The sequence below is a fragment of the Phocoena phocoena genome, chromosome 2 (assembly GCF_963924675.1).
Source record: "Phocoena phocoena chromosome 2, mPhoPho1.1, whole genome shotgun sequence".
NCBI lineage: Eukaryota > Metazoa > Chordata > Mammalia > Artiodactyla > Phocoenidae > Phocoena > Phocoena phocoena.
Window position 1 is genome coordinate 136,050,274 of NC_089220.1, and position 25,633 is coordinate 136,075,906.

Genomic DNA, 25,633 nt, shown 5'->3' on the forward strand with positions numbered 1-25,633 from the left:
TACAGAATTTTACCGCAAGGAAGTAGACAAGTGTAAAGTCATCCATAGGAAAGAAAAAGCTTCCTCAACTGAAGTAACTTGATAATTTGTCTTGTAATTGCCCCCTGAAATTTAGAGGAACACATGTTTCTTATAACTAACAGGCACTTATTTTTATGGATGTCATTTGAGCAACAAGTAGAACAATGCCTCCTTTACTTTGAATTTTCAGAGGCAGCTAGAACTCCTAGGGCTCATTCCCACAGGTGGGGATGTCTATAATTTGTTGTTTACCTCAGCTTTCAGAATCTGTTAAGAGTCAGAAAACAATCAAATCTTTGTTTCCAGTTGAATTTGGCAGCTAAGGAGCACCTGTCACCACATAGGCCTAGCTTCTGGCTTTATTGAGGAATCTGTTGCTAAGACACAGTCTTAATTTGTTTGCACACTTTTCATAAGAATGTGGGTTTTTATTCACAGAGAGAAACTGAGGCATGAGAGATACAGGTTGGTGGAAAATTCATGATGGTAGAGGATTAAACCTCGATGATTTGATTGGTCCCTTTAGAGGCTTTCAATGCATGGTCCCGGGCCCAGGGGCATCAGCATCACCTGGGATTGTTAGAAATGCACATTCCTGGACCCCACCCAGACTTGCTTGCATCACAGAATTGCTGGGGAGTGGCCCACAGTCTGTGATTTAACAAGTCCTCCAGGTTATTCTGATGCTTGATAACATGTCAGATCCACTGCTCTAGACTCTAGACCCATACAAGTGGGTTTCAACCCTGGCTGCACATTTAGAATCACCTGGAAAACTTTAAAAAATCCCATCAGGGCTTCCCTGGTGGCACAGTGGTTGAGAGTCCACCTGCCGATACAGGGGACGTGGGTTCGTGTCCCGGTCCGGGGAGATCCCACATGCTGCGGAGCGGCTGGGCCCATGAGCCATGGCCGCTGAGCCTGCGCGTCCGGAGCCTGTGCTCCGCAACGGGAGAGGCCACAACAGTGAGAGGCCCGCGTACCGCAAAAAAACCCCCAAAAAACCAAAAGAACAATACTCCTGTGTATAACGGGAGGCAAAGATAAAAAATCCCATCAGCCTGGTGTCACTGCAGACCAATTAAATCAAAATCTCTGGAGATGGGCTCTAGGGATTGATATTTTAAAAATCTCCTCAGGAGATTCTAATGCACAGACAGGTTAGAGAAGCACTGGCCTAGGTATATTTTTGTTGCACATAACAGAAAACTGCTAAAGTAACCAAAGTGGAAATTTTGAAGGAAAAAATTCAAATAAGTTCTAACCAGAACTGGAAAGCACCAAAACCCCGGACACTTCTTCTGTCCATCTCGCATTTTTCTCCTTCTGTGGCCACGTTTTCTGCTTTCTGCTTTTCTCTGCACATTTAATTATCTCACCCTTTACAAAACAACTTCTTTTTCTCATTCACTGATTCTGCTCTGCTTTTTCATTATTTGTCTTCTCATTGGACCAACTCCCTCCTCCCAACTCTGTATGACCTTTTGGCTTGAACACCCACAGCTCTAGATTCTAGAGAGATTTATTTTCTCATAAGATTTTTAACTTGCAACTATGAACTAAGGATTCCCCCCACCAAAAAAAATCTTTTTTTTTTTTTTGAAGAGAAAAAAATACTTTTCTGCTAACAGGAAATTTGCAATGTAATTAATAAATCTCCCCACCCACCCAATAAAATAGTAGCTTTCTGTTATTGACAAGAGAGAGGGGGAGGAAAAGAAAGGTAAATTTATGGAGAACAGTTTCAATTCCTTTAGTTCTTAAAACTTTCATCTCACAGATGTTTGTCTGACAACCACCTTGATTCCAGAAATTAGTCTTGACATCGCTGAATTCTCCTTGCTTACATAGCCCAAGCAACACATCTATCAGTTCTAACCTGCTATTCAAGAGTTTTCATCTTCTCTCATTATGACCGGGCAGGACCATCTACCTATTTACCCTTTTTAATTTTTCTTACACATATGTGTTTATTTATGGCTCCATGCATGCACCTTGTGTATCCCGGGACATTCCTGCTGTCAATGGCTTCCTGTTCAATCAGTGAACTATAGGACTTCATCAGATACCAGAAAGTAGCCTCAGCCATCACCTCATCTAACTTCTCAACCAACAACATTGTTGATAGCAATTTATTTGGCTTTTGCTGAAGTATTTCCAGAGAACGGAAACTTTTAAAAGTGACACAGCATTGCAAGACAACTATAATCATCAAAAGTTATTTCGATAACTTTCAAAATAAATATTTTGAATATTCAATATTCTAAACAAATATTCAACAACTGAATTTAATATGGAGCTGGAATCTGTGTCTATGATACATATCCTCCTTCCTTTTGCCTTCCTCTGCTCTTTGAAATGATAGCAAATACATTTATTCATGTTTCAAACGGGAAAATTTATAAATTTGGAGGGCTGCTATCAAGACCCCACTGAGCCTTCTTTTTTTCTGGGATAAGCATCTCCAGTATCTTTAGGCAATCTGTGTTTATAAACATTCCCGTTTCCTTGGCCTTCTGATTCCTCTCTACTGAGGTACACTAGCTTGTTTTAAAAGGCCACACTCAGAATTAAAAAACACTATATGAGATATTAATTGACCAGTATGAGGTACATTGGACTGATTGTTCTCCTTATGTATGACCACTTTACTTCTCCAGAAGCAATTTCTGATTAATCTTGACATCCATGGCTACTGAGTCATTCTGAGCAAACTGTCATCTAAAACCTCCAAATCTCTCATTCAAAACCTACTTCTTAGCTAAATGTCACTTTTACTTTTGCCACTGTTAGAATCTAATTGTAGGAGCTGCATATTCCAATTTAAGTTTTTCTATTTCCAAGAATTCTGCTCTTTTTGGCCCTTATAATTTCTGCTCTTACTTGTTTACTCTGCTATCAGTTGTAGTCAATTCTGTATCATTAGCAAATTTGACAAACACCTTCAGTTACCTACCATGTGTGCTTAACTACCTACACAAAGACTACATTTCTACAGACTAAGGAACAAATGTGAGGAAATACCAGGACTTCTATCTCTTTGGAACACACAAATGTGTATGTATCATATATTAATTTTAAGTACACAGATCACACACCTCTACAGCTTGATAAATTCTCACTAAATGAACACACCATGTAACCGTCAACCAAATCGAGAGACAGAACACCACGGGCAACCCAGACATCAGACCATAATGTAATGTCCCCCTTCCCCCAAACATAGACATTATCCTAATTTCTATCACTGCATTAGTTTTGCCTGTTTTTGAATGTCATATCAAGGAAATCATATGGATGTACTCTTTGGTATCTAGCTTGTTCTTTCATTCTTAATGCTGGACAGTATTCTGTTAAATGATTATACTACAATTTATTAATCAATTCTACTGTTTACAGATTTAGGCTACTAAAAATAGTGTTGCTGTGTATATTCTTGATATCTTCTGGTGCCCAGTATATGCATTTCTATTGGGCAGGTTCTAGAATATGTGTGTATTCAGCTTTAGAAGACACTTCAAAATTGTTTTCCACAGCAGTGGTATAGATATAGTCCCACAAGCTGGGCTCAAGAGTTTCACTTGCTCCATATCCCAGCCAACGTTTGGTATTGTCTTTTCATGATGTTAAATGCAGGGACATCTCACTGTGGTGTTTAAATTATATTTCCTTGATATTGATGAGGTTGAGTACATTTTCATTTGCTTAATAGCCATTTGGAACTTCTCTTTTGTGAAATATCGATTCAAGTTTTTTGCCCATTTAAAAATCGAGTTGCTTTTTTTCTTATTGATGTATGTATACATTCTCTCTATGAATCATCTGCTGGATATATGTACTGCACATATGTTATTTCCCTCTTTGGTTTGCCTTTTCACATTCTTCCTGGTGTCTTTGGATCAAAAGAAATTCTTAAATGAAATGTATCTAGTTTTTAAATATTTTCATTTATTTTTAGTTCTTTTTTTGAAGAGTTTTTTTTTTTTTAATTAATTAATTTATTTATTTTTCTTTGGCTGCGTTGGGCCTTCGTTGCTGCGCACAGGCTTTCTCTAGTTGTGGCAAGTGGGAGCTACTCTTTGTTGCAGTGCACGGGCTTCTTACTGCGGTGGCTTCTCTTGTTGTGGAGCACGGGCTCTAGGCAGGCTGACTTCAGTAGTTGCGGCACGTGGGCTCAGTAGTTCTGGCACATGGGCTTAGTTGCTTCGCAACATGAGGGATCTTCCCAGACCAGGGATCAAACCCATTTCCCCTGCATTGGCAGGCGGATTCTTAACCACTGTGCCACCAGGGAAGTCCCAAGATTGTGTATTATTTTTTAATCCTTTATGGCTGTTGAATTTTATCAAACGTTTTTATGCATCTATTATGATTATCATATTAGTTCTTTCTTTAGTCTGTAAATGGAGTGAATCACATTGAATTATTTTTGATGTTGAAACAACCCAACTTTGCATTCTGGATTTTAACTAAATATTATGATGCATACTTGTTTCATTTTTATGAAACAATTTTAGAAAAGTTCCAAAAATAGCACAGAGTACCCATATATACTTCATCCAGTTTCCCCTAATGCTAATGTTTTGCACAATTATGGTACAATTCTCAAAGCTGAAAAATAATATTAGAGCAATAGTATAAATGATACTACAGACTTCATATGGATTTTACTAGCTTTTCCACCAATGTTTTTTTATTTGTTTCAGAATCTAATCCATGATCCCCATTGTATATAGATTTCATGTTTTCTTAGTTTCTCCTCTATGAGAGTCCCTCAGACATTCTTTGTCTTTCACGACCATGATGATTTTAAAAATATTGGTCATATTTTTACTTTTCTTCAATATGAATTTTGTCAGTGTGTCTGTTACTGGTGATGTTTACCTTGATCACTTGGTTAAGGGTGATGTCTGCTGGGTTTCTCCATTGTAAAGTTACTATTTTTCCTTTTGCAATTAACATCTTGGTTAACATCTTGGAGATATTCTGACACTATGCAAATAATCCTTTTTCTCCACAAATCTTTCTCACTAATTTTGGCATTCATCAGTGGATCTTGCCAGCAACAATTATTACAGAGGTGTTCTAATGGTGATTTTCTATTTACTTCATTTCTCCTGTATTTATTAATTGGAGTCTGTCTGTAAGGAAGAGCTATTAAAGCCTATTTCTTATTTCCTCTTCCAGTTTTGGCCCTGTGTCCTCCCCTGTCACAAGTAAACTTGTCGGAAGAGCTACATGTGACTCATATTTCCTTTTATTCGTTCAACCCTAAGCACCTTCCAATCTACCTTCCTTCCTGATAATGCTATCAACAGAACTCTTGCTGAAGTCGCCAGTGGTCCTCGTGTGCCTGGTTCTGCTAAGTAAACAGTATCTACCTAAGAAAGTTGACATTTTAAACATGTAAGAAACCAATAGATTTAGTTTCTCCTTTGTTTGGCCATTGTAGGTCTTCTGTGATTTCCATGGTCACTCCCAAAAGAGGAATGTGTTCCTTTACGGTTGTAGCATCAAAGAGACTTTGTGGCAGGCAGAGTCTGCTGTGGGCACATCCAATCTCTTGGAAGATGTCAGCTACAGGGTAAGTCATTATGGTGGATGACACCAGATATTTTGTGTCCATATGCTTGCCTTTGAGACATGCCTCAACCATTATTTTCCTAAATAGGCATTTTGATTATTTTAACTATAGGATTATAGTACAAGCAGGTTGAAGGCATGGGTAACCTCTCCACATTTTTGATGAATAATGCCTTCTTGCCTGGTTACTCTGAATTTGTTTTTTCTATATGATATGATACAGTGCATAGGACGTGAGAATTGGAGACAGGAAACCTCATCTTAATACCTAACTTTATAATTATTAACTGTGTGACTATGAGCCATTAACACTCTCTCTCTGAACCCCCATTCTTCACTTGTAAAATGAGGATAGTGAAAATACCGTCCCTGTTAGGTATTATATTTATGGAAGGAACAAAATGATGCTGAATTGGAAAGGATCTTAAATAAATATGAAGTGATGAAAAATATTTAAGGCATTAGATGATCCACATTCCTCTGCTTGAGCATACTATAAAAAGTAGAACAGTGACCCGCTGAACCTAATTCTATTTTTTCTGGGTTCCAGTAGTTGGAGCTCAACTATCCCCACACTGAACCCAAGAGGAGATTAAGGAGAGGTAAGGAAGGAAGGACTTCTTCCTGTCAGGATAAAGTAAACAGGCTGTTGCTTGCTGAATATTAGGAAGAGGTAGAAGAGGTCAAGTTATCCAACCACAAAATAAACACTGGCCCTTGTTTCAAATTTATATAGGAAAAAGAGAAAAAACATTGTGTTGGAAAAACCTAGTTCTCCTCCTGTGTCTTTCTCTTTTACTTTTACACAGAACACTTCAGGGGACCAAATATTTGGATTTTTCCCTCCACCAAGCAGTTCTGTGACACCAGCTGGATATCTTACAATTTAACTCAGTTCTGATACTATCTACCTGGAGATAACACCAGATCCCTCAGGTTAAGGGCTCAGTCCCAGGAGACATGCCCCCATTTCAGATGCCAACTGCAAGTAGTAGGTCCTCAGGTTACCCACAACTTCTGTCTGACTTGGCTACAAATCAGAGGTTCCCATGATCTCCTCCCCGTTGGGTTCAATTATTTGCTAGAACAGCTCACGGTACTCAAGGGAACACTTACTTACATTTACCAATTTATTAAACGATGTGATAAAGGATACAGATGGGAACAGCCAGATAAAGAGATATGTAGATATGGAAGGGTCCAGAGCTTCTGTACCTGTGGAATTGGGAGTAGGGTGCATTACTTCTCAGTGTATGGATGTGTTCACCAACCTGCAAGCTCCCTGAGCCCCATACTATTTGGATCTTATGGAAGCTTCCTCACATGGGCATGATCATTTATCAACTCCATTTCCATCCCCTCTCTCTTTCCTAGAGCAGTGATGATCTGCCCTGATCCAGGAACCATTCAGGAGCACACCCAGAGTCACCTTATTAGAACAAAAGGTGCTCCTACCACTCTTAGCACATAGGAATTTGCAAATGTTTTAGGAATCTCATGTCAGAACTGGGGGTGAAGAACCAATATATATTTCTTACTACAAATCACGATATCACAGTTATGATGGTACCAGCCTCTTCTAAATCCCTTATTATCCTGGATATATGAATTTACTGTGTGTGAAATACCTTCATTTACAGGGTTAGTGAGTATTAAAAAGAGGTAAAAACCCACCAAGCTACTATTTCACCTGGAATTACTTACCCTGTGTCCTGAATTTTTTTTCACCCTCTTCATTCATGTCTATTAGAAGCATGACTGCTACTGATCAGTAGAGTTCCCCCAAGGCCATAAAGCTGAACCAACAGCTTATCCTCAATGTCCTGTTTACACTAAGGCTCAGCTAGAGCACTGGCGATAAACCTCAAGAAGCTTAACTGCTTTATCTTAGGAAACTAGTTTAGTAAATTAAAACTTTCACCTGGGCAGGTCATGCTGACCTATATAAAATGATCTCTTATGAGTGGTACATCTCAAACTAAAAGAATCTATACTATCCAATCTTAAATATAGAGTCACCATGAGTTTTAGCTCTCTTTTTCCAAAAGAAAGTTAACAATATTCATAGATAATAATAAAGCTTACCCCAAAGACTTGTGATGATTGAATGAATTAATGCACGCAAAATACATAGTAAGCATTCAGTGAAAAGATATCTATTATAATCTTAATATTTGGGAAACTGAAATTAAGTTTAAGTTACAGAGCAAGTGTCAGGGGAAGAGTTGAATGTCCCAAGCCTTCTTGCCCCACCCAAACCGGGGCGACCCCAGGAAACACTGAAGCAGGTCTCCAGTGGATCAATTCATATGTAGAGTTCATCAATTTCCTATTCATTTACAAAACAAAACGTAACAAACAAACAACCTCCAGCTATCATCATCTTCATTGCTCACTCTGACATAGATCTATTTGTGTGAAATCAAAAGGCAAATGCAATGAGGACTTTACTGTAAATGAGATAGTTTGGAGCCCATTATTTAATGAATGGATAAATTGCCACTATGGAGGTGTTAAGACAGTACTGCCACTGCACTTCGTAAATCTCACAGCCTCCAGGCTCCAGTGAAGGGATCATAGCTCATAGAGCTCTCCAAGATGCACGCCGTTAATTTGAGTGTGTGGTTATTTGGAGAGGGGCCGTACTAGCTAAGAAAACAAGGTTCACCTAAGTAAGAAAGCAAAGATCATTTAAATGATGTCAGATTAAGTTTTCGCACCAAGGTAAAACATTGATAAATTATAATTACATTCATGTATTCTTGATCGTATTTTTTATATATATATATAGCAACTAAAAAAATATATCTATACTTATATATATATATATTCTATTTATGTCTGTTTAAGCAGTCCTCTAAAGGCCTGGACTAGCAGATTCCATTTATTTCAGTGAATAGTTATGAAGTACCCTCTACAAGCAGCATAGATTCATGTGCAGAGATTTTCCTGTGAACAAGACACAAACTTCTAGGCTGCAGAGGAGATAGAAAATAAACAACAAATTACATACACAATAATTTAACTGTAATTGTGATGAGTACTCTGAAGGAGGAAAATGGGGAGAGGGATCGCAGGGAGAGAGGGACAAGAGTGGATAGATAAAATCAATTAGGAGGCAATCGGAGAAACTCTGAGGATAACATTAGCATTTCATTTCCCTTAAAATTATGATGCTTTAGGTCTGGAGACTGTGTAAGAACTTAGAGATCATAGTAGGTTATGTTAATAATTACATTAATATATATTTATATCATATATCATATAATAATTATATTAATCCTTATATTAATATAGTTAATGGTTATGTTAAACATGACAATAAGAACCAGAGATACAATATATTAAAAGATTTGCTCTATGTTCTAGAAATGAACAGAACTGTATTTCCTTAAGAATAATTCCTTAATTTATGTTCTCATCAATTTGTTCTGCTTCTCCATCTTGTCCCTATAATTTGTCCAAAGACCCAATGCTATACTGTTTCTTATCTAATGTATATAGTCTTATATTATGTTCTAGTTTTTGGAGATTCTGTCAACACTGAAGTGAGAGAACCCTTCTTGTTCATGTCACAAAAGTTCTGAGCTAAGTGTAGTATTTCAGCTGTCCCAAAGACTTGGTATACTTTCAACTCTGAGACATCATCTTTGGGGGATGGAAGGGTCCAGTGACTAGAAGTCCCCTCTCTGTCAGTCGGAGAGTGGCAAGGGTCTACTGATGCTTTCTAAATGGAAATTAAGTGATCTCACATAAAGCTTTTCTACCCTAGGGAAAGATGGTACATATGAATCCAGAGAGTATGAATTTTTAGAAGTTTTATAATTGGTCCAACTTCAGATTTATGGATCAGAGAATGAGACTGAAATGTTCATTTTGGCAGTTCCAGTCTCTCAGGAAACAAGTGAACGTTATATGTGCTCCTGCTTAAGAATCATCAGTGGCCCGTATGTCTGAGATAAGGAAAGTTCAGCTAGAAAACAGTGAGGCTGGATGGAGCTACTCTGTAAATTTCAGTTCCCTCTGAAGTCTGTGGCTTTCCATGAGGCTCAACTCAGCAATGTATGAGGCTGAATGTATGTTGCAACCTTGGTCCACCGTGATGCAGGAAGATGGGGTTGAAAGATCATACTCTTTGGAGTTGGCCATATTGTCATTTGGATCCCATTCCAAGTAGTTGGACTTGAACTAGTTCTTTCTAACTTTTCTAAGCCTCAGTTTCCTCATCTTTAAAAGTATTAAAAAAATTGGTGTCCATTACTCAGGATAGATAGCAGATTTATAGTTGCACATATTAAGTGTTTAATGTATTGAGATGCTTAATACATACTGAGAAGTTGTTTTTTATGACGCATAGCCCCAATCACCGGCAACTCATCATAATTTGATTTTTTTTTAATTGTAGACTCTTCCCAAAATCCTTGATAAACTAGCACCAGCATTCACCTTAAGCAGCTGCAGCTTCCTCGTGGAGAAATCCCGAGCCTCCACAGCACGCGTAGTGGTGTGGAGAGAGATGGGGGTGTCCAGAAGCTACACCATGGAGAGCAGCTACTGTGGCTGCAACCAGGGCCCCTATCAGGTATGTGAGGCTGCTAAACATCCATGCTTTCTGTCTGGCAGCTGTACACTGTAATGCAGAGCTATCACACACCTCTTGTGCTCTCTAGCCTGAAGGAGGAAGAAGTCTCCAGGTAGAGTCTGGCCCAGCTCCCTGATCTTGCTGAAGAGCTGGTTCAATGACTGTCTTCCCTGGCAGCACAGTCTGCGTTGATCCTGGAAGCAGGTTGTGCATGCCTGCTGATTTGGTTTCTCAGTCATCTGCCCTTGCCAGCAAGTGGCAGGGGAGCCTCCCTCAGACAGGCACACCCCAGCTTTTATGGAACCTCTGCCTGGCCCTGTTTTATGCATGAGAACATTTTCTTTCCTTTTGCAACAACTGGGACCAGTCCCCTATGCATCATAAAAAAGACATAGGTCAGCATGTAGATACTGTCAAGACGTACGTGGATTGTGTTTCTCTGTCTTCTGTGCTTATATAAATTAGCGGCTCTCTATTATCCTGCTATCACCAGAGCAAACAGAAGCGTGTGCATGACGTGGGTCTCCCCAAGATGAGTGGGGCTAGGACTCAAGTTCTAACATAGAGGGAAATGGCTCATGTAAGTCGTATTCTTTCTACAGCTATATTAGCTCTTACTAGCTGCTTGTCCCACTCCCTCACTAGAGGAGCATAAATAAGGGACATTGTGACAGTGCCAGGGTAATAGACTCTTTTAAATTCATTAGGTAAGCTGACAGACTACTCCTTGGTGAGTGCTATTCAACCTCAAGAACACCTGGACCTCACCAGCCTTAAAGCTCATTGTGTTGGCTTTGATACTTTCCTGGAACTGCTAGGAAGTGCTTGGCATCTCCATAATCTGGTGCTTGCGGAAATCTGTTAACTGTCAAAGGCAGTCCAGGGAGTGACAGGTGATGAACATTATCTAACTCCCCACCCGGTCAAAGAGATTTTTCAACACAGGGTTACTGAACCACCCATTTTGACCTATTAATTCTATTAAATAGCCAGTTAGTTTTGTCTACACAGTGGCTTGAAAGAATTGTTTTTTTTTTTTTTTTTGCGGTACGCGGGCCTCTCACTGCCGTGGCCTCTCCCGCTGCGGAGCACAGGCTCCGGACGCGCAGGCTCAGCGGCCATGGCTCACGGGCCCAGCCACCCCGCGGCATGTGGGATCCTCCCAGACCGGGGCACGAACCCGTGTCCCCTGCATCGGCAGGCGGACCCCCAACCACTGCGCCACCAGGGAAGCCCCGAAAGAATTGTTTTTATTACTGAATTACTAAACTGTTAGACTGAATTAATCCATATTTATCCACATTAATCCAATGCAGAATAAGAAGAGTGAGCTTGTTGGAGAGACATGGGATTGGGCATCCAAAGACCTCACTCTTCCACTTACCAGCCGTGCTGCAAAAGTGCTTACCTCTATTGAACCTATACATTTCATATATCAAACGCAGATATTAATAAAGATTCGTCTCCTTCCTACTAGACAAAATTTTTGTAAAGGCCAAAAGAAAATACATATACAAATATAATTGGAGGTTATACCATCAGGAATCTGTTCATTCTCTTGACATTCAAAACCCATAGGACTGGAAAAATAATAAGCCTGGAATATTGTGACTCTAAGACCTTATGGGTATAGACTTGTGCCTCTCTAGCTGTGTGCTTCTTGAAGACAACTCCACGCATCCCTCACAGATTTATTGGATTTGTGACTTTCATTGACTTTGTTTCTCCAAGCACCAATTCAGGCTAACAGCTTCTATTCACATAAGTATCAATGCCATTCACAGTAAATCAACCAGACACTCAAAGGCCCTTGAAGCTGTGGTTTGAAAACTAAATGACTCATAGGTTCAGGCCCTCACCAACTCTTCGTCTTCCCTGCAACATACATACTGGCTGTCGGAAATGACAGTGAAAGAGGCTTGTCCAGTGGGACAGCTTTCAGATATGGGCTCAGCGTTTGCCCTGGGAAATTTTCCACATGGCCTTTGCATGGCGTCTCTATAAGGAAGAATGGAGAAGGAACTGACTAGAGAAAAGCCCTGACAGTGCCAGATCTGGCTTTGCTTTAAAAATCCTATTCTCTATATGAAACACCTCTCTGAACCGGATAGGTTTTCCCCTTCCCTTTGTTTTTCTGTCGTTACAAACGTTGTTGAGTAACTGAGCAGAATTGCAGACAGTGACCAAGAGGATGGTGAGTAATTTTATATTGGGGGGGGTGGGGGGTGGAGGGGCACCCTGGGGAAATGAAACCAGCCCACAGTTGGGTGTTTTGGTGATTTTTGTTGGAGGTATATAATGAAGACTACAAGCTATAAAGCAGTATAGAAATTTCCATCCTGAACATACTGCAAATGATTTTTGTACATTGAGAAGCTGAGTCCCAGTTGGGTCCTGAGGTTATTATTCTAAGGCCATCTTTCCATTTTTTGTTTAGCATTACCATTTACACAAAAGATGGAAAATACTTAAATATACCCACGAGGGGCATTCCTTCCTGCCTTCATAAGAATATAAACATCTTTGCAGTTTCTCTGGTTGATGCGGCTTTAACGTAGTTCCAATCATTTCTCCCAGCACATTAAGTACCTGATCTGTTAGTACTGAAATGAAATATTTCTTACAATGACATTTATTTAATGTGGAAGTCCCATCCGCTGAGAGGTTTACTTTCTGTATTAGGGACTGGCCTGAAGCTGTGGAGGTAGTTGAAGGGAAAAGCCAAAATGGAATGATGTGTCCTTTGGGGGCTCATTTTTTAGAGTCATTTTTCAGACTCTATGTGGACAGCTGTGTGCTTCACACAGAGTTGAGTGTTTGCGACCTGGAGTCACATGCATGGTGTGTTTGCACATGCGAAGGCATGTGACTGGGTCCCGTGGGCTGCTTGTGGCTTAGGAGGATAATGTAAAAGCTCCCACCCAAGCAGGCTGTTAACATGCTCCTTGACAGGGCTGCTGACTCATGGGACGGCAAAGAGGGTCTTAGAGGAAGGACAGAAGATGGGTGATTCAACTGGGTGTTAATATTCCCTACCTGCAACTGCTTGCCTTGTATTGTGGACCCTCAAGCAATCCATCCTCTTTACAGCCAACAGAAGGATCTTTCAGTAACCCAAACCTATTCAAGTCAAGTACTGCCCATAACCCTCATTACGTCTAGAGAAAATCAACTCCTCATCTTGACGTGTAAGGCCTTTGACAACCTCCTCATTCATTTTTCTATACTCAGTGCCTTCTTTAGTATACAATAGTTGTTACGTATCTGTGTTGACTGACCAATGACTGAATGGATAAGTGAGCAAATGAATGGTGATTTCTGGGTAGGGTCAGTTGATTTTCCTCTGTCCATGGATAACTAGAAAAAGGAGAAGAAATCACCATGGTCCAAATATGACTAGACGGCATTCTAAAATGGAGATTTTTAAGAGTTGCTGTCATTGGTGGAAATGGAAAATACATGGGTGAGAGAGGGAAATGAGTAAGAATGCAACTCTGAGACCTCTTAGGCCGGTCACTATATACATGATTTGAGAGCATCTAATGGATTCTTTCCCCAAGTAAGATGATTCCAGTCCAGGTGTGGAATTTCACATGGCCACATTCTAACAATAGGTGATGATTAGAAAGGAAGACATCCACTGTGCATGTGAGAGATGCTGGGATGTACCTCCTAGATCCCCCTGAAGAGCTGCTCATTTCCCCAGTGGCTCACAGCTGTGTCCATCACCAGAAATTACTTGTAGCTGGCAGAAACTCTCTTGACCAAAGCCATGGCTCCTCTGTGTGAGCCTGCATCCAATGGCTGGTCTATGTGGGGTTACAATGGCCTGGCCTCCTAGCCTTAGTTGGGAAAACTCCAAAGGGGGTGCCATTCCAGCTCCGGAACTCCCTGTAGGATTGGTGGGGACCTCTGTTGCAATTGCACTGAGGTTCAACCTCCTCCTCTGCCCAATTCTGCTTTTCTCACCACTCATAGGTGTTGTTATGGTGAGAGCTCCCCAAAAACCCTTCCGCAAAACAAATTATAACAGTATTTCACAAAGGCTTAACTTAGAAAACGAAAATGTTGGAACTAAGCACTTGAGCTATTGAAGATGGTTTGATAGGGACAAATTCATAGAAGAAATTAAATCATCTCAACTTGGCTTTCAAGCCTCCCGGTGCCCTCTCATTCACATTCTGCTCCCCTTAGCTGTTTTGGGAACACGGCCCACACAGAATGAGAGACTGCAGCTAGGTACAGGGCCTCTTGCACTGGTGCTCTACTGCTGTTGTGGTCCAGAAGAGAGATTGAGTGTATTAGTTTCCCACAGCTGCCATACAAATTACCACAAATTAGGTGGCTTAAAATTACTCTGTAACAGTTCTGGAGGCTAGAAGTCCAACATTAAAGTGTTGGTAGCACCACATACTCTCTAAAGGCTCTAGGGGAGAATCTGGTCCAGGGCTTTCTCTTAGCTTCTGATGTGTCCTGGCTTGTAGATGCATCACTCCAGTCTCTTCCCTTTGTCATCACGTGGCCATTTCCACTTGTCTGCCTCTGTCTCTGTGTCTTCTCTCCTCTTCTTATAAGGACACCAGTCATATTGCATTTGGGACCCACCCTATTCCAGTATGACCTCATCTTAACTAATTAGATCTTCAACAACCCTACTTCCGAATAAGGTCAAATTATGAAGTTCTTGGAAGGACACTAATTTTGGGGAGACCTATTCAACCTAGTACACTAGTCCTGGCAAGCAAGTACAGAATATTTAGATCCAAGAACCAAAAAGAGGTTTTTATTTCTGTCTCCATATTTCTGTGCTGTGAATCCCCAAACAAATGATAACTACTCTTGTTTTCTCTCTACCTGATGATCAAGAAATTAAGAAGTTTAGATTTTCTTGGAACATTTTGGAAGACAAATTGGAGAGTCATGCCGTAATTAATGAATGCTGATTGGTGCTGCTTGAGTATTATAATATGCAGTGCCCTTAAATAAGCAATAATAACAAATACGTCTATGGTATTTACTGTGTGTTAAGCCTTTTGCAGCTATAAACTTACTCCATTTTTTGCTACCACAGGCCAAAAAACTGCGAAGTTGTTTTTATCATCATCATCGTCGTCATCATCATCATCCTTATTTTACAAATTGGGATACTTAGGCAGAGAGGTTAAATAACTTAGTGCCACATGGCTAGTAGATTTTAGAACCAGGGTTTGAATACAGGCACGTCTGACCCCTCCCGCCCCTGCTTTCAGCCTAGTTGAATGTCATTGGGGAAAGGAGCCCTGGGCTTTGGAAACAGGAGACCCAGCTTCTGCTTTTGGCTACCACTAAGTAAATCTGCAACAAGGGGTTTCTTGACTATAATAAGAAGGCATAATTAGAACTGAGAAATGGGCATAGTCTCTGGTAAATTATGTTTGAAATAGGCTGCCTTTGCTGGGTATCCATGGGGCTTATGGGTTACCTAGATCAGGGTGACCTGGCATGATTCTGAAACCCCTAAAAATCTTCTGCAACCACTGCTGGGCATGTGGTTTTTCCAAGGAGAATGTGCTCTGCTCTTAGCACCAATTAGCTAGTTGTCAGGAGGCTTTGTTCATCCATCCCATCTTGTCACACCCCTTCATCCAACTTGACCTGTTTCTTTTTTGACCTTTCCAGAGTAAACAAAGAGGGATTGGAGGAATGTAATACTATGAAGTAGAGGCTTTCTACCAGCAGGGAAAATGGGGGGAGCAAGCGGAGCTGGTCTTCAGTGAAACAACCTACTGAAGTTTGAATTAGGCAAGTTCCTACATTGTTTCCTACACTCATTTCACTTCCTAGTAACATCTCTCCTTTTCCCCTTAGAGAGCTATTGCTCTCACACAGCTCTTTGGACCTGACCAGTCTTTATTTGAGGACACTTCTCTTCCTCAAATGTCCCAAGTTGCAAAATTGCCCTTCTGCCAGGGTCTACACACACATTCTTTGACCACACACACATTTTGTATGTGTGTATCACACATGTATGCACAAACATATGTACCTACCAGCAGTTCTCCATAGATTTATACAGGAAGTACGGTTTATTGTTTAGTGTGGGTGTCTGTGTCAGACATAGAGTTCTAAGGAGAGCTCTGCACTTAGCAGTCATCACTTTGAAACCTGACCTCTATGAGTTTTAGTTGTAGTAGTGGTTTCCTCACAATTCCTGCCTATGGAGGTGCCGTTAAGACTGAATGAGCAACTGACTGTAAAACATTTATCATTATGTTCATAGTAAAGACTCATACTTACTTATTGTTTGTACCATTATTGATGGTATATAAGAATTTTCAATGGTTGTTTTCTTTTTTCATTTTAAATAAAGACACTGAGACTCCAACTTTTATCTATAATTGTCTTATTCAGATCTTCTTAATTAGAACCTTTGGGGTTAGAGTTTAGGTATCTGTGATTTTATTAACTTTACTATGAAGCCAGCGTTGAGAATGGTAGACTTTGACTTTTACTGAGGCTGATATCCATATATCTATATGTATAGATTTAGCCATATCAAAACAGCTTCTGTCTGTATTATTTAGACCTTTCCTCTCTTATCTACCCTTTATTCTATCAAACTTCGTATGCAGTCTAAGCTATATAATAGTCAATTTATAGCTGAGGTTCTAGAGAAAGGGAAGGGAGATTTGTGAGCCTGCTTCTAGGGGAAGAGTGAGGTGTGGAAGACAGGACAGGAAGCAGATTTAAATTCCTCCAAACTTGCTGAATTTAAAAGCCTATTCTGATCACAAGCACAACTCAAGAATATATTTTCGATCATTATTCTCTTGGAAGTCATTTTCCTGTTCTGTGGGCAGCCTCATATTGGAGTGTAACTCTTTCTGAGCTCTGAATGGGAGTTGGGGGCATCTTAATTTCATTAATGTAAACTGAGGAATAGTATTTCTCAAACGTTAATGTAAGAACTACCTAGGGATCTTATGTAATGCAGATTTCTGAACCATGTCTCCATTTGACCTGGGGGATGGCCCAGGAATCTGCATTTCATCAAGCACCCCTGGAAACTCATATTCTCAGTCACTGAGAGATGAGGCAGGATACCCAGAGGTAAAAGGGGAGATGGTTTTGAAACTAGTTTTTGTGGTTTCTGTTTTTGTTCTCTTTCTCCTGATTTGCTCTGGCCTATGGAGAATTTTCCATGGCTTTTACTGTAAAGTCTCAAATTCTCTGCCTCCCCCCAACCTTTAAAAATTTTTTTTGATGTGTGTGTGTGTGTGTGTGTGTGTGTGTGTGTGTGTGTGTGTTTCATCTGTACTTTTAGGTAACTGACTTAGTTCTCCCACGGAAGTTGTATTTAATAAATGTCTAATATCCCAGTGAGAGTTGAAAGACATTTTTGGTTTTGTTTGTTCGTTCATTTTTCTAGCTTCTGAGACACCACCAGGTTAAAGTTTCTTAAATTGTCTGTAGAACAAAAGTGTCTAGGAACTGATATATACAAAATTGTTTGCCTATATGTACACTTTTCTGGGAAGAGTGGCTATAGTTTTTAAGATATTTTTAAAGGGTGGAGCAAAAACATAGTAATTATACAGTTTCAGTGCAGTAAACCAAACTGTTGAGTTAATTGGAATGTAATTTATTAAACCTCATGTATTTAAGGAGATATTTTCTTTAAAAGCCAAGTTACTTTCTCATATACGGCAGTTTAGGAAGCATGACTTTGTTTTTCCTATCATCTCTTCCTCCAAGCATGTTTAATTGAAGAAAGAATTAATATCTCTTTAGATAAGCTTTTACTGACTTAATTTGGTTAATGATATTTCAAAGCTAATTCATGTTCGAGGTGAGCAGGAAGATTAAGGGCTCATGCTTTAGTTTATTGAATCCAAGATCTCCAGATGGCCCATCACAGCTTCCCAGTGTCTGCTCTTAAATCAGCTCTAGAAGTGCTTGGCTTGACTTGGTGAAAATCAAGTGGAGTCTGAATCACTATTTCTTCTACTTATCAATTAGCACAAGAACAGTGATGCATCTCATTAAGTGTGTAATGGAGTAACTTCAGTGTAAATCTTCTGTGATTGCACATAGGACACTAATCTTTTCAGGATGTTGCTTCTCACAGGTGGTCATTTAGACTGAGGAGCAGCTGCCTCAGCTTCACCTGGGATCTGTGCAGTCTCAGGCCCTACGTATTGCTTCAGGATATGCATTGTAATAGGATCCCCAGGTGATCCGTGTTCCCAGGAAAGCACTGATTTAGAGCATCCTTGGTCGGCAGGGAGGTGAGAAAGGATTAGGGGTGAAGAAAGGGAAAAGTTAGGGAGTTCTAACTTTTCTGGTAGGCAAAGACATAGTTCCCAGAATTTTTGTGCGCTAGAATGAGATGCTGTATGTGGATGTGATTTAAAAGGTGAAAGTAATCCCCAATATGAGACCTTTTGTTGATCGGTGGCAACATTTTAATGCTAGATGAGTTTGTTGCTTTTTCCCCCTGCATCTCTATTCTCTAACAACCGTCCCCATTCTAGGGCTTAGAAAAGAGGACCATTTCCCAAAAGCCTGCTTTACCATTGAAATGCAACTTCAGTCCTTCGTTGAGACAAATATGAAGTCCAGATGCTAAGGTATCATTTTAGTATGAACCTCTATTTGAATCATTCATGTCAGTCCCCTTTTTCTTATTAACTATGATTCAACAAGTGTTGCCTTAGTGTTCTGTTTTTGTTTTTTAACCTCTTTGTATATCTCAAAGCACATGATGAGCCATTTATTAACCCACTGCAGGCTTAATGATGTAGTGAAATATTGTCCTCAATCTGTAGCCCTCCATTCCAAAAAGTCTGTCAGCATTATGATAGAATATTAAAAGGAATTAAATAAAAATGAAGAGGCAGAGATGCTAATAAGGTTGCCAGCAGGGGCCTTTCCTGGGATTTCTAAAACCCTGGGAGCAGTGAATTTTATATGCCCGTTGTAGAAAATGGTTCATGGTATCAAAAATAAGGACAAAATCTGGCACGTAGGATAATCCAATGAGACTCTGATGACCTCTGTCCGTTAAAAATAATTTGGCTTCAAAGGACAAGGGAGAAGAAAAGATGGTTTATCTCTAAATCTTACTCTCTTCATGTGATTAATGTAAATACAATAAGCCAGATGCCCTAAGGGGGCAGATATAAAACCAAAGAAAGGATTCATTTAATGTAGGGTGTTTTTGGTTTTGTTTTCATTTTGGGGTTTTTTGTTTGTTTTTAGCTTGTAACATAGAGAAAAAGGATTGGCCAAGCCCGAGATGCATTTCTTTGGCTCTTGGTACATGACTGAGTTCCTTGGACTAACATCTCCTTACAAATGTGCTGAGAAGGGAGGGTTAAGGCTATGAAAGTATTATCCACAGGGTATTCTCCTCTACAAAATGGAGTGGACCCCAGATCACAATACCCTCCTTGATTAGGAGGGGCAGGTAATGGTTCTATTCCTCCAGCCAGTTTTTTGATATTCTCTACCATGACTTCACTTCAATGGAGCAGCCTTAGAAATTTCTATTTATAAAACTAAGCAGTGATTCTCTTTATACACCTGCGTTCCCTGAATGTAAATGAGAAGAGAACATTTTAGAATACTTTGAACTGTGTTGTCAGAAGGTAGGCATTAGATATTTTTATATAAATTTATCATTGTTTCATCAGTTAGTTAACACATATTTATTAGGTATCTACTTTGTTTTAAGCTGAATTTGGGGCTTGGGGATATATATAGAAAACTAAAAACACTTAGCCAAAGTCAGATACATGGTCAATTCATCTTCATTCTTCATTCGTCATTCAATAAGCATTTTAAAAAATCCAGACAGTATGTTAGGTGCTAAGAATATGACAGAGTGGAATTGACAGCTTCCTACTTTCCCAGAGTTTATAGTCTAGCCAGAAAGGAAGTTAATTAAGTAAGCAATAACAACAGAGAGTAATATAAAACAACTGGGTGCTATAAGAGAACACAGAAGGAGATAATTTAGGCCTTCCTTCAATTTTGGTTGACTTGAATATAAATTATCCACAAGTTAATTTTTTTGTGAAATTGGGGAGGATAACTTATGTGACAAAGTAGAAGATAATACTTTGAAAGTAGGGTAGGGTCAGGGAGTGCTTGACTTTTCTTTCATCCTAGTTTCCTTTCATGCTACTTTTTTCTCATTTCATATTTCTAAATCTCCATGGAATTCCATGCTGGGGGTGTGCATTAGGCTAAACCCGGGTACACTGGAGCACTCAAGTATAATATCCTACTCCTTTCTCTAGCATGCCTTCCTTCAGGAAGCACCTGAAATGTTCTGCACGTGTTTCTGTGGAGCTTATAGTTTACTACACCTCCCTAAAGGCACACGTCAAATCAGAAAGATCAAAAATATCTCAAAATCCTTTTTAGACTGATAATGAATGATGGAATGTAAATAAGGGTAATCTTGATTATTTTATGAAATGAATTTCTGTATACCCCCAAGTATTCCTGAAAGCAACAAAAATCACAGCAATAAAAATACCCTCCCTTTGCATAGTCATTTATAATTTGTAAAACACTTTCATAAACTTTATTATCTCAGAGAGCCAGAAAACCGCCGTAGACCAAGTGTGAGAGAAAATGAAAGTGCGAGATAAGAAATGTGAGCCAGGAACGAGATGGAAAGTAATGCAAAGTGTTGCATTTCTGGTCAAAGCAGGCAGGTAGGTTTGCTCAGCTATGTGGGGTGCATCTGGACAGGCTGTGTGCAGAACAATTTCCCAGAGGGGTTGTGGAGAAGGAAGAAGGAGAGATTTATCTGCCTGCGGCACACAGCTCCCCTTCCTGTTTCCCATTAGTCAAAGTGTGAGCCCAGAGAGTTGAACCATCTGGCCCTCTTTGCAGCCACTCATACAAGTCCAGAGATGGTGAGAGAAGCCAGAAATTCAGGGTGTGAGGCTGGCGGGCCTGGCTGTATAGTAGCAGCAGTGAAGAAAGTTCTCCTAGGAGTGTAACTGGTCTACCCCAGGGTGTGGAGCTGTGAGGGCCCAAACAGACCTGGGGGCACTTAAGGCAAAGTTTGCTCACTACTGAGGGTCCAGCAGCTCGTGTCACCAGTGGAATCTGAGGAGGCACCTAAGATATGTCCTATACAATTCCCAAGAAAATGTTTTTATATGTTTAATCATAAACATTATAAAACACAAATTGACAATATTCAACAAAAATATTCATAACCTTTGATCCTAAAGTTTCACTTCCAGAAATTTAATTCCAGAAGTGCACAAAGATACCACATATGAGGATATCACTACTTGTTAATAGTGAGAAAATGGAAACAACCTTAATTCCCATCTGTAGAGGACTGATGAAATAAACAATTGTCTGTTTAACAGTGGATGACTCAGACAAAAGGAAGAAGATAATTACATTCACATGGCCGTTAGCATGTCTATACACTAGCTCCATCATGTATTGATTGTTTTTTGGGTACATTATTTATTCCTTTTAACCTTTAGTGTACTCATCAGAAAAATGGGGATAATGATTATACCTTCTTCAGCATATTTGGATGTAAAGCACTTAGTAGACACAAAATACTAACTAATCTTTGTCTTCACTGTCATCCTCCTAACTATCCTCTCCCATAAATATGTATAATATATAAATGCAATAAATATAATAAATATATGTATATGTACACACACACACACACACACACACACACACACCCCACATATTTTTTCGGGTTGGCCAAAAAGTTCGTTCAGGTTTTTTGGAACATCTTATGGAAAAACCCGAATGAACATTTTGGCCAACCCTATACAGATAGAGAGCAGAGAAAGGTTTATTGCAGGAGCCAAGTAAGGAGAACAGGTGGCTCATACTCAAAAGACTTGAATAGCCTGATGGGTCTCAGGGAAGAGTTTTCAAGGGGAAGGTGAGGGCATCTCCCTTATATATTGCTAGACTCAACCTACTGACATGAAAACAAAGATGAAGAAAATTTAAGTGGCATTCCAAGTGCCTGATAACTTGTCAGTGGTGGAATTAGAATTTAGGCTGTGTTTTAATTAGAATTAGAATACACTAAATCCTGTGTTCTTTAATTATACCATGTTGCCTCACTTTGAAGAAATTTTCAGGTGTCACAAAGCTGGGATAAGCAGTTATTGAGTTACATGGCAAAATTTGTGTCTAAAAAGATCTTAGCAAAATGGAATCCTGGGCATAATATCAAAAGAGGAACTTAACATGGATAATGGGGAAGTCCAGCATTTGGTTAAAACCAAAAGAAATCACTCCAGTACAAGAAAGTTTATAAAAAAATATTTAGGGATTTTACTTACTGGTAATATAATATGATTAAAATATGAACTATGACTGTTGAAAATGTGAATATGATATTCGATTGCATTAAAATTATCATAATGCTTAGAATGAGAAAGCTGATATTTCTGCTTTCTCTAACTCTGTCTAATTGCACTGAGAAAAATGTGTTCCATTCAGTAATATGACTTGATTTTCAGACACTTAAGGGAGAATTGTAGTAGAAGTATGCAGTGGTCAGGTAAAAAAGAGCCTTTTGAGCCATCCTAAGGAAGACGGAGTTTACTTTCAAAGATAAAAGGTGTCCATCAGTATGATTTAAGAAGAGAAGTAATGGGATCATATCTGTTCTTTAACAGCTGTGTGCTGACTGGGACTGGGGACAGGGAGACTAGTCAGGCTATTGTAACCGTCCATGGCTGGAAGGAGGGCAGAGGTCTTGGAAACAAACAGGAGAGACAAATTCAAGAAATATTCAGGAGGTGAACTTGACCAGAGCTGATAATTGGCTGAATGAGGTAGTGAGGGGTGAAGAAGTGGGAAGACTCTAGGTGACTCCCGGGTTTCTGGACTGGATTCAAGATAGGAAATGTAGGAAGGGGAATCATCTTGTGGGCATGTGTGAGAGTGAAAGGATGATCGTATACATAGGCAAGGGAACTCACTGCTACTTTGGATATTACAAAAGAATCTAAAGAAACAGAGTTTGGCTTGATGGATAAACTCTATAGCCAATTCCCTTTGTGAAGTTCTTGATTTTGTGATCAGACCATTAATGGAAAGGAATGTGAAATTGCTGTATTCACTTTATGAGAAACTTTCTAACATACACTCATTACTGCTTCAACACCACTGACCTTATCCTTATTGTGCCTTAATTTAGATTCTAATGCTTATTCCTCTGTATACTCCAAAATTCTTATTATAGTTTTCCTTAATGCTACTAATTTCCTAATGCAAATCTATATGTTTGGTATTATTTTGACTGAAGAAAAGAGACCTGGGTCAAATTTAACTATATATACTTTTTTTTTTCTAACCATATTATAGAAAAGTTTAGGGGAACAAAATAAGAAAAGTAGTATGGCTCATAAATATATGAACCTGTGTCTATGTCTTCCATTTCTTTTGTCGCTTTGATATTTCTTTCTAGACTTTGATCATATGCACATATTTACGAACTTGTTATCAATCAGTACATATATTTGTGAATTATTTATTTTTAATTAACATTGTATCATAAGAATTTCCCACATTTCTCTGAAAACATCATGCTTCTAACAACTGCGTTTTTCCCGACATTACATTTATCACACTACAATTTAGTTAGAATTGTTAGACATTTAGTGTGCTTCCAAAATTTTGGCTGTTTTATGCAACTCTAATCTATAAACTTTTCCCCACTCACCGAACCAGTATTTTCAACTAATAGTTCAGAGTTCCAATCCAGAATTTCTAGGTCTAAGTGCTTTAAAAAATTTTGTTTAATTGGATATTACAAAATATCTTTACCCAGTTAAACCTGGCTTGGCCTTGACTCCTTGCTTATGGTCAGTGTGAGAAGTTGTATTTCCACTTGGGCTTTTTAATTTAACCATGTATATAGCACATTTAAGCTGAATGCAAAGTCAACTCAGCATAAGAAGGAAGGCAGAATAGAAATATAATGACCACTTTTTTTTTTTTTAATTCTCAAATTCTTGCATCTCACAATTTTGATAGGCTCCTTCTTATTACTCTTTTTTCCCCCAAACCAGCTAATGGGAAGATCAAGTGGCAACATTTCTTATGTTTTCTTGTTCAGATATATTGTCATAGAAAGGAATTCATAGGTTTGTCAATTTATTTTTTAGCTTTTGTGAAATGATGTCCTAAAAGAGGCCATTGAAACCATAGGGTTGACTTCCAAATTGGATCATCATTTTATCTCAATTGAAATCTCATTTACCACTGAAAAGCTTTGCCAGTTACCATAACAAATCAATTTTTGTGTCCTAACACTCCTCAGACTCTCCTCCGTCACTCATGAATGGGTTGAGTATAGCTGTTCACGATCAACCCCAAAATATAATCCAGAAATAAAATCTTCCTCCGCACAAATCTCCTTGATATAGATACTTCCTCACTGGCTCAACATTGGCACAGAAAGAAGACCATTTGTAGTCTCAGTTAGGAAACATTAAAGAGATTGCCAAAGAAAGTGGTGAAATGGAAACCAGAAGGCTTCATCAAGGACACAGGATATGAGTTTAATTTGGATTATGAGTTTCTTAGGAAATGATTCTGGGTATATGTTAGCATGAGACATTAAACAGATTACTGAGGCAGTAATCTCTCTAGCTCAGAGTTTCTCAGCCTCAGTACTACTGACACTTTGGGATGGGTTATTCTTTGTCGAGGGGCTGTCCCGTGCATTGTAGGATGTTTAGCAGCATCCCTGGCCTTTCCCACTAGATGCCTGTAACAGATTCTAGTTGTGACAACCAAAAATGTATCCAGACATTGCCAGTTGTCCCCTCGTGGGTCAAAACCACCCATAATTGAGAACTATTGCTTACCTGCAGTTGTTTAGTTTCCCGTGTCCCCTCTTTGAGTCTCAGATTCCTTACCTACAAAATCAGAAAATTGAACTAGATGATATCCAGTTATCCTCTAACTCTAAAGGTGTTTGAACATGCCAGAGCCGGAGAAACAGATTTACTGTCTATATGATCTTTCAAACCCTAGACTTTTGTGATTCCTGAAGTTTAAAAATTGCCACAATGTTCTGAAAGTGTTTTGAAAGAAACACTATGGTGTTATCAGTTGGGGAATGTAAATAAGATGGGCTACTATTTTCTCTAAGAAAAGAAAATTGTTAGAGACCAGAACTAGAAATTTTATTTGTGCTAATGTCCTAAAGTTTCGAGATTAGAAGCAAGCTGGAGTATGATGGAACCGGAAGATAGGAGAAAAGTGACCAAATCTAACAATAAAATAGAAGTGAAGGCAAAACCAATAAATTTCAAGTCTGAAAATACCCACATCACTTCCTTTAAACATAAAATAATCAGATGATAAGAGGAAAAAGCTTCAAGGAATCCAGGAACTGATTTTCTAAGAGCATATGTTTCCACTGGAAGGCTGCTTCTTTCA

At 39.2% G+C, this 25,633-nt stretch overlaps 1 protein-coding gene across 1 annotated transcript in view; it reads left to right on the forward strand.

The window, feature by feature from the left end:
• Window positions 1–25,633, forward strand: part of AGBL1 (AGBL carboxypeptidase 1) — a gene marked incomplete at its 5' end in the record, with an annotated part of 723,168 nt that overhangs the window by 393,737 nt on the left and 303,798 nt on the right. The window contains 2 exons of the mRNA XM_065871763.1: window positions 5,474–5,605; window positions 10,010–10,186. Of these exons, the coding sequence (XP_065727835.1) occupies window positions 5,474–5,605; window positions 10,010–10,186 (309 nt within the window). The remainder of the gene's footprint in view (window positions 1–5,473; window positions 5,606–10,009; window positions 10,187–25,633) is intronic.